Raw genomic sequence first — 10,870 nt, forward strand, 5'->3', positions numbered from 1 at the left:
GAAATATAAGTATGTGCTAACACAATATATTTGTCAGACATATGGCGCTTTGTTACAACGCGAAATGTAATAATAATAAAAAATAATAATAAAACAGGAATGTAACATTTCGCATTATTATATACTGAAAGGAAAAGGAAACGCAGGGTAAACTTTTGAGGTGAATTAAATTAATTTTTCTTTCAATTTTATTTTCAGTATTCCTAACTGACTTTTAAATCATCTTTCAAAAAGATGTAACCAAAATCTCACTTGAATTTTTCTAAGAATTCATGAGTTATTGAAGCTAATATGACGATATCCCCCAAAAGTTAAAATCGAAAACTCTCTTTATCTTCAATGTCTCTCCCGCGCATCTGTCATGAGCCTTACTTCTCCTTTGCATGGCTTTCATCAGTGTTTATCGTTCAAACTCTGGCAAAATTGGGCATGGGTAACCACGCCAATAAATTCGTCATACGACGCGCGCATGCGCCAGTGAGAGGAACACAATAGAAAGTTGACCGGCTCAAAAAACCAAATTGCAGAATTGTTTTCTTTCATTTTTCGTGTGAATTTAATGACTTTGATAGTCTACTGTATAAAAGGCGGTTTTGTAGTAGTAAGGTGGCGATTTAAGAGATGGGAGGAAGAATAACCCGCTCGTAACATGACTCTGTTTCGCATTAACGCCATCGTCACGGTTGATTAAAAACCATTCCAGGCCTTCTTTGACAACAAGTAACAAGTTATATGGGGAAAAATTTACAAGAAACTGCTTAGTTACCGTTGTTGCCTTTTTCATCAATTAGGCAATTCTAAAACCAGACCCCATGGAACTTCAGTAAACTGTACCAAGATTACAAGATCTTCATATCGTCTCTAAATATTGAAAAACAATGTGTATACCTCAGGTGCATCAAATAGTGCACAAGATTTGTTGACAAATTTGTCGCCATCAAATTGTACGTGTTTTGGGCTTTTTAGCGTTTTCCCTACGTGACGTCACACATTTTACGGTTGAGTAATTCTGACCATTTTGGTGCATAGTAACTTAATTTCAAATCTGGCGAATTTTAGTAATTTTCGGTCATACGGTCAAAGAATTTTCGAATATTATGCTACCCTGCGTTTCTTTTTCCTTTCAGTATATTTTGTTTCGAGATTTACGCAAAAATATTATAATACAGAACTTACATTTTACATTTTGCATTACTAGCATTACATTTTGCATTTATTTCAAAAAAAATATTAAAATGTAAAGTAAAAATCCCGATTAATATGATGTGTTGTAACAGCGTTTAAGCAATATGTTTGTTTGATGCAAGATGATAATAATCTTATTTATGCTATATGTCTTATTTAAGGCACAGTGTTCTAGAGATGTAATATAACTATGGCCTCAACACTTTTGTCAAGATATCAACAGAATTTTACACGGCTAGGAATAGCCTGCGTGGACGATATAAAATTTGTGTTTAAAGATATTCTTAAAAGTCAGATCAAGCCTACAGATCTCGAAAACGCTATCAATTCATGTCCAAAGCTAACAATGGGGAATCAGAAACTGAGATCAGATCAGCTAAGAATTTGCAGAGTTCCTCCACCACAGATTCCTGATTATGATATGTTTGATGTTTCGTTGCTCTATAAACTGATACGTAATCTATGTCCTAACCTTAAACCAACAAACGGATGGGGAAGTACACCGGGTATAAATGATCTGCAAATTGGAGATGACATTGAGCGACTCAGACTTGTCCGAAACGAAATGTTTGCCCATTTAGAATCTTCAGAGATTCCTGATGCCAAATTCTTATCATGCTGGAAGGAATTAAAAGGAATCATACAGAGGGCTCAGGTTTTCATGGCGTCACTTGGATACAGTGTAAACTATGAGGAAAGACTCGCAATTACTGAAAAATCTGATTTTGGTCGAGAAGATATGGAAAAATACAAACAATTTCTCGAAGGAATATTGATTCTATGGAAAGAAAAAAGAGGTTAGTGATGTAGAATGAAACAAGTTTTTGTCTTTATACATAACAATTGCTCATATTAAATTTTTTTATGTTTAGAGGTTCCAGTGGTAACAGTAAATGGAAAAAGCAAAATTGTCTGTGGAGAAGAGGCTTGCATTCAGGCTGAGACAGAAAGATGTCCGGACAATATTAATTGGCCGCTTACTTGGGAGAGAGTAAGTGGGAGTAAAACAGAAATCATTGACACTAGTACAGAAAAGTACAGGGGCAGTTCCATAAAACGGCTGGTCATAAAGAGAGTTGTAAAAAAAGATGAGGGAGAATATCGTGCCGTGATATCACGAGAGATAGATGGATGTCATATTAATGTGCCAAGTAATAAATTCTTTCTACATGCTTTAGGAGGTATGTAGCAGAATACTTTATCACCTATTCAGCACACAGAAAAATGACATTTTACGAATGATTTGGTATCAAAACAGGAAGGATAGATTATAAGCACTCAATACCTCTATTTATCTATCACACATGAAAAAATATAATATCGATTATGCATCGTATAATTTGAATCAGTAAATGAAATCGGGCTCTGCCCATCCATTTTTGGCGAACATTTTATCAGTTTCAGATTATATAATCTTACCTTAAGACAATTCAGAAGTTTCGATATTATATTCTACAACGCATATAAAACACATGTGTCATGTTAAATCTGATTTGTATGGACCTCTTGGACGTATTTAAGACTCTCACATGTTTAGCTAACTTGAAATACTAAGTACTAAAATAATATGTAATAAGCTAAATATTGAAATCAGCTTGATGCTTTCTTTTATTCTTTTATTTCTGTGTTTCTGACGCCATGTAAAAGAAATTACATTACAAAGAGCTATATTTACAGATCCTCCAACTCTAGAAATTACCCAGGCAACCTCTGGATTTGATGGAGTTACTATTCTGTATGATTGTTTTGTGGAAAAGACATCTCCTGTAATAGAGAAAATTGAGTGGACCAAAGATGGAGAACTTTTGGCGATGAATGCAAAAAAGTATAACGGTGGTGGAATCAAAGATCATTATCTGAAAATCCTTTCTTCATCGGAGAACGACAGCGGTGAATACACATGTAGAGTATTCAATGCTGTTGGATCAAGCGTGAAGTACATAGTTCTAGGTATTGTAAATACTCGTTACAATTTGTTCATTCTTTTTACTATTTGTACACATATATATATTTGTAAAATATAATCTATAACTCAATCATATTATTTTCAGGATACGGTTTACACAATAAAAATTATCTATCGATTGTTAGTTCTTTTGTATCTTCTTTTCATTTTTGATATCATGAAGTTTTAATTTTAAGAGATGAAAATGAAAAAGGGCTTCCTTATGTAAGCCCTTATGCGAAGTTATGCACTTTTCTACATTTTCTTTCTAGCTGTCCCATGTATAGAAATTTGTAAAGAACTGACGTTTCCACTGGGTTGTCAAGTTACTTTTGACCCTGTCATACAGTCATGTCCTTCTCCGGAGAAAGCAATTTGGCAAAAAAGCACAGATCAAAATCTTGATAATTTTATGACCATTGACATCGATGACGCCCGATATTTTGGAAGCAGTTTGGATCCAGAGAAACCTTTTCTCCGAATAAGAAAAACATCCAATGCAGACAAATTGTACTATCGACTAGAAGTCACAAATGGGATCGGTAAATCTACAAGCAATGCGGTTTGGTTAAAATTAGTTGGTGGTAAGTATAAAAATATATCCCTACAGACATTATCACTCTAAACAGACGATTTTAAGTTGATTTTAAGATCTATTTTTGCCCTAGGGATCCTGAATATTTTTAAACCCTAATTTTACTTTTATAGACAGTTTTTTTTATCTTATAATACCGTTTTAAAAATAATTTTGGACACGCTTTCTATGACAAAAATTTTTTAATGTGTCCAAAAAAACCCAATGTAATTCTCAAAAAGCTTCTTGTTCTGTATTTCCGTTACAGATCCTCCTTCTGTGTTCACAAGCCTTGAAACTAATATTCTGAATCAGGATGTTACATTTTTATGCAAAGTCTACCTCACGGAAGGTTCTCCAGAGGTAACAAAGATTGTCTGGACAAAGGACAAACAGAACCTCGATATTTCAGGTAGTGGAGGAAAATATGATGGAGGAAGTATTGCTGATCCTTCACTAGTCATCCACAACGTTAATGTTTACGACGCTGGGGTATATCAATGCTGTGTTACAAATGCTGTAGGATCTATGTTAAGTAATCCCATTTATCTAGGTATGAAAGTTATATAATATTATTTCATAGATTGTTGTACAGCCGAGGTGCATGTACAATGTTTTTAAGGTAAATATGAAAAATGCTAAGATATAACTTAAAAATAAAAATGCTTCATAAAGTGAAAAATGTTGCAAAGGTTATTTTTAATTCCTTTCTGTTCTGCTCAGAAAGACATTAAAAATCTTTATTGTTAAAGACAATCCTACGGTTCAGACCAGAAGTTTTGAGAGGGATGATGAAACTGATACAATAACTTGCAAGGTTGCAATTGAATCCTTTCCGGAGGCCTTAACAGCTGAATGGAGAGTTAAGAAAACGCCTGACGATGATTTTCAACCAATAGACGTTCACATATCAACTTATATAGGATCTACGGTGTCCTTACCACACCCAGTTCTGATTGTTCATGGATATAAGCATAAACCGGATCAACTGTTTCAAATAAGAGTGACTAATTTCATAGGGGAAACCTCTAAAGTCATACTTGGTATATCACCTACACATATTTTATTTATTTATTTAGTTGTTTATTTATTTGGTCTTTAAGGTTCACTGACCTTTTGATAATAGGGCTGAAATGATACGTCCTATTCAAGACGCGATACTTGTGTCATGATTCATTTTTAGCTCTACTGGTCAGAGACAAGAAGAGCTTATGCGATAGTTATGCGTCCATCGTCCGTCCGTCTGTCTGTCCGTCAATCTGTCTGTCCGTCTGTCTGTAAACGATTTTTTTCAAAAATGCTAAACTCCTCCTACAGTTTTGGTCGGATTTTAATACAGCTTGGCACACAAGTAGACTACACTTAGATACATGAACTTCTGCATCAGTTTTGGATTTCGATGAACGGTGTTGCCATGGTTACTAAAAATAGAAATTTCTGTAAAATTCTTTTAAAAAAATAATTTCACGGTTTTGGTTCGATTTGAATTTACCTTGGCATACAAGTAGACTACACTAAGATGCATGATTTAGTGCATCGGTTTTTGATTTATATGAACGGTGTTGCCATGGTTACTACAAATAGAAATTTCTCTGAAATACTTTCAAAACACTACTCCTACACTTTGGGTCTGATTTCAATATAACTTTCTGATTTTAATATAAATTGGCACACATGTAGACTACACATTATCCTATTTATTGCTGCTTGTTGCAAAGTTTCAAATCCAATTGCTACTTTTCCTTTGTTATACGTACAGACCAGTAGAGCTACAGTCTCATCAGAGACTTCTGGTATTTAAACTTAAAAGTCTATTTAAACAATACAATCTAGAGCATCGCAAACAGGACCTCTAAAACATCAGAGAAGGGATCAGGTGCTATGGTCATGATCGGGAAATAATGGGAAAATCCGTCGGCAATTCGGTGTATTAATAATGGTTTAACAACGTCAGTCAGCATTTGACTTAATGATAGATTGTACTAAAATCATTGTATCAAACATAGAACTAACGGACGAATTAGTATAAACGAGGCTGTTGATATTCTTATTTCAACAATTTGTTTGTCAGTAATTTACCATGATTTAGAATTTGTTCATACGTAGAACAATGCCAACTATAGTGAATAGTATCAATATTTCGGTTTCAGTCCTATTTCTGATACGGAAGATAACTTTAACTTGGATAAATGACTATTAATGCATTTGAAAGAAGGATATGGAGATAACGAACGGTATTTAATCTCAAAGTCCATAAAACAATACAAAACAGGAGCAGAGCTAATACGGACCTTCGAAACATTAGAGGTGGGACCAGGCGCCACGGAGGAGTGAGTATCCCCTGCCGACCGGTCACACATTTGAACCTTAAGAAAGCTCTAAACACTATTGAAAAGTGCTTTTTCGACTTAATTTCAAACATAGGATACCCGCCTTATTTCTGCAATGTTCCAAGACAATGGACTATTAGCGAGCAAAAGTCATTATTGTTTACCTGAAAAGGGAAAATAGACATAAAAAAAAATAAATTCCTTTACTTATTCTTCCAAGGGCGTAGCAACCCCCCCCCCCACTTTTTTCCCCAACCTTACTTATACTATAGGAAATGTTAATTGAAAACCTGCTTGCCCCCCCCCCCCCCACTTTAAGACTTTTAGTGATGTACCGAAAATGCAGTATTAGAATTGGTACTGAAATTAGTTTACACTGATAAAAAAGTTTACCTAGCCCCCCCCCCCCCCCTCCCGAAATTGGATTTTCGACTTTGGGCAACTTCTTCCTTTTTTTATGCTTGTCCACTTTTTCAGGTTAGTAAAAGAATATTTTCTCTGGCTGCCCCCCCCCTCCCCCACTTTCAAAAACGATGCTACGCCACTGTCTTCGTCTTATATAATGCTAAGAATATTCTATTCTATTACAAATTGTGTAATTAATTGTAAATAACCATTTTTTCCATCTAACCTCAAAGAGCAGGTCACTCAAACTGGATAAAATTACACTATAAATAGAACTTTGTGTGGAGTGTTTAGAGCTTCCTGAAAAGAAACCATAATCTCTGCCAAATTTTACACTGCAAGTTAAGCTGACATTATTGCCTTTCAATTATAATTTACATTTCTTTCGAAATATGAAATATTCTGGAGAGGGACGTTAAAACAGTATACAATCAATCTTTCGAAAATCTTGAACTTTAATTTAAAACACACTTCTAAATTTGCAAACCATCAAGTATTATGTTTTAAAGTATAAAATGTGTAATCTTTTCACATGATCTATTTCTACAAACTTCTTTAAGAATTTAAATAGCTACAGATGCCGGGAGGGAAAGATCAATCAAGTGACATTGTGTTCAGTTTAAATGCCGTTGTTCAAATGTCATAAAAACACATTGAATACTTAATTCAAACTTATGGAATTCAATAAAAAAAATTAGTACATCAGTGCATTACCGCAAAAAATGGAAAGTAAATTATTGCCAGACTGATGTGAAATGTACAGAACATGGTAATATAAAAATATTGTAATTTTGAAAACATTGTGTTTTGTGTTGTTATTACATTGAAAAAAGTCTCAACAAGGTATCTAACTATAATATTCATTACAGATAATAAGCGAAAACTTGGGGATCCTGGTCATAAGGAGCCAAGTAAGTAATATGATGGATTTTGTAAAAGAAAATAATTCTGATGATAAGTGAAGAACTGTGAGATTGATTCTGAAATGTTTTTTCACAGACAAACAAATGAAAATTTATCGGAAAGAAGATTTAGATATACCTTTTGCTAACTTCAGTTGTCATCCTGAGAAGTCATTTCCACAAGACAAACTGCCGAATCTTAAACATTTACTCACGTGTAAGTTAACCTTCATTAACTTTTAGTGCTACCTATAAACCTTTAAAAATATGAATATGTATTTTATCAATGCATTTACATCTCAATATTTTCATTCTTTCTACTTTTTCTCTATGACAACTCTTTAAAAGTCAGTGGAGTTGAATTCTTGTGATTTTACCGGAATGTAAATAAGACAAATCGATAGGTGAGAAGCGAAGGAGGCCTATTCTGCATGTAATTCTCGTTCGGTTGACTTTGTATTTGAAGTCAGTGTGCAATAACTATTGAAACTGACATGGGAGGCCTCATGTAATTTAATGTTATCATTCTGCATTTTTAAAATCAAAATTAACAATTTTATTTCACAATGAATAAAAAAATAAGAAGTCACTGCTTAGTTACATGTAGTATAGTATGCAAGGGACATCAACGGTAATGGGAAGCGTGGGATAATTTATGCATAAAGGGCAAATAACAGGCTTTGCCCCTTATGCAAATCATCCTCCGTTTTCACTTTCGTTGACGCCCTGGCATACGATATTAATTAGACTAATTAGACATTGATACCTTAATAAAGTCATGCGTGACCAGCAGTCATGCATCATTTAGATTGTGGTCACTTGCTATAATAAAAGAAATGAAGATAACGATCAGTATTTAAGTTTAGAAGCCCAATTATACAATACAAATCAGGAGCAGAGCAAACACAGACCTCTAAAGCATCGGAGAGGGGATCAGGTACCAAGGATGACTAAGCATTTCCAGCCGAACGATTTTACCCGCTTTGTGCTCCTTGCCATGACCAGAAAGTAAAGGAAAAAACCGTCAACAGTTTAGTGTGTAGTAATGGTCTAACAATTACTGAGTGGTATGGAAAACGTCAGTCAGTATTTGACTTTATGATAGATTGTATTTGCTGAACGCCATTATATTGACCATAAAACTTGCAAATTGATGACTATAAACGAGACTGCTGATATTTCTCTTTCATCAACTTGTTTGTAAATAACGTACCTCGTTATAGAAATAAACTTAAATTCAGGAATAAAAGTGTAAAATTACAGATAAAGGTGTAAAATGTACATATAGTAGCGTAAATTTACAGACCAAAATGAATTTTTTACATACTTAACTGTAAAAGTTACACATTAAGTTTTAAAAAATCGGGGAAATAAAATCATGTCCAAATGGCAGTAATTTGCTTCCGTATCAGGCTTATCATTCAGAAAAAAAAACATCTCTTCGTTTTACAAACTTATTCAACTTTTTAGTGAACATAATTGAAAATTCCCCAGAAGCTTTGTCAACATTTATTGAAAGCTACAAACAAATAGTAGTTCTAAATTCTACAGGCCATGAAATCTGTTTTATTCTGGTTACTTAAAGAGAAAGCAAGACGGAAGAACGGAAAAATTGACAAAAGTAAAATTCATGCATGTCACATGCATTTTTTTTAAATCTGCAAATTCACATGTTTTCAATATGTTTATAAATAACCCGATTGCAACTCCAGAAGTAGCCTCCCATGCCTTGAAAAAAAAATAATTTCTTAGTTGTTTCAAATAAAGTACATAAATTTTACTAGGTACATGTAACAAACGTGTAAATGTGGCTTGGAAGAAAATAAAACAAAATTTGTTTGTGAAACACCATGCGCCCAGCGGCAGCAAAGATCATCAAAGCTATTTTTAGCATATAGGTCACAGGCTATGCCACAAGGTCATTGGCCATTGTGTCATTTAAAGAACATAATTAGTGGATTATTCATGCCACATATGAAGTCTCTATCTCCTATAGTTCGAAAAGTTCGAAAAAGCTATTAATAGCAGATAGGCCACAGTCAAGGTTACAAGGTCATTAACCATTGAATCATTTGAAAGAACTTAATTAGTGTAGTATGCATACCAAATATGAAGATTCTACCTCTCAGAGTTAAAAAGTTTTGGTGAAGGATAAAGTTGACAACACACAGATAAACAGGCAAACAGACAGGACAAATACAATATATGCCCCGGATCTATCGATTTGGGTGCGTTAAAAAATTCTCAAAAGAAAGGAAAATCAATTCTACATGTATAGAATGTATATATGTATAGCAATACAATTGATGTGATACTTGAAATTTACATCCAAGGTTTGATGCGGTGCGACGAAAGAGAATAGAATCCGGGCCTTTCGCTCATGAAGCGAGTACCCTATCACTAGGCTACCCTGACCGGTTTTAATAACAATAAAATGACAAAATAGTTTTCAAACTTTGTTTCAGGAACATAATAAGGTAAACTTATCTTATTCTTCTTCCAGGCGAAGGAACAAGTCTGTATGGCAAAGAGGTGCAAATACCAGAAAAACTTCATAGAAGTTTAATCGCTGATTTGGTGAATAACTATCTCGATATGTCTGTGGAAAATGGGCATGTTTTCAGAACATGGAAACAATATTTTAGGATCCAGTACTCGGCACCAAGGTATCACTCAACCACTATTGATGAAGATTTAAATACATTGGAAAGGGATGGAACACTTTCATCGAATAATTATGAGACCTTAAAAGAAATACTAGAAAATGTAGATCACCGTGCCCTTCGAAGAGTTAAAGAACATGAAGAAGAACTCAAAAAAACATTGTGAAGGCAAAATTCAATTTATGCTTGTTTTTCCAAAGAAAGTATCTGTACACAAACCTGATTACAATGTCATACTTAAATAAATTGATTGGTAATCAAAAATTCCCTTTGTCTACTTTGATTATATTTAAATAACAAAGGGCACATGCATATATGCAAATGTATATAGTGTGTCATACCATCCAGGTTTTCAGTTTAAAAGGGCATAAGACATATTTCTGAAGGGGAAAGCAATGTACGAAAGCCCAGAAGGCTCATTCGAGATTCAAGTTTCGAAATACGAGATTCGAAATTCGAGTTTTGAAATTCAAGATCCAAACTAACCAATCAAAAGCGGGTTCAACATTTGATTACTCCCCTTTGTTATGTTTTACTCTCAAGAATTCGATGAATATATTTACAAAAAATGGGGCATTTGCTAAAAGGATAATGCAAGAAAAAATGTTTTTGTATCAAAACGATATAAAAATAAAATATGGATTACATTCTGAAAATACATATAAAATTTTATTTTTCTCATTAAACAAAACTGTAAATAGGTATATATGGAATATTATGGTCTTATCGTTGACTTGAGGAACAAATAGGTCGACTATTTTATTTTAATCAGATCAATGCTGAGGGAAAACATTGTTTTTGATTATAATTAGATATGAAATACTAGTATTATGAATCGTCTCTACAAGGCTATACATTTATATCAT

The 10,870-nt window shown here is 33.8% G+C and overlaps 1 protein-coding gene across 1 annotated transcript; it reads left to right on the top strand.

The window, feature by feature from the left end:
- Window positions 1-1,372: 1,372 nt before the first annotated feature.
- On the top strand, window positions 1,373-10,245 carry LOC134240372 (uncharacterized). The gene is made up of 9 exons (XM_062722463.1): window positions 1,373-1,982; window positions 2,058-2,366; window positions 2,863-3,135; window positions 3,403-3,714; window positions 3,973-4,257; window positions 4,457-4,747; window positions 7,309-7,350; window positions 7,439-7,558; window positions 9,845-10,245. Exons 1-9 carry the CDS (start codon window positions 1,376-1,378, stop codon window positions 10,168-10,170), a joined length of 2,565 nt encoding a protein of 854 aa, XP_062578447.1. The 5' UTR covers window positions 1,373-1,375; the 3' UTR covers window positions 10,171-10,245.
- Window positions 10,246-10,870: the final 625 nt, after the last annotated feature.

Source organism: Saccostrea cucullata, unplaced genomic scaffold, assembly GCF_032062105.1.
Source record: "Saccostrea cucullata isolate Sc308-1 unplaced genomic scaffold, CSIRO_AGI_Scuc_v1 ctg2851, whole genome shotgun sequence".
Classification (NCBI taxonomy): domain Eukaryota; kingdom Metazoa; phylum Mollusca; class Bivalvia; order Ostreida; family Ostreidae; genus Saccostrea; species Saccostrea cuccullata.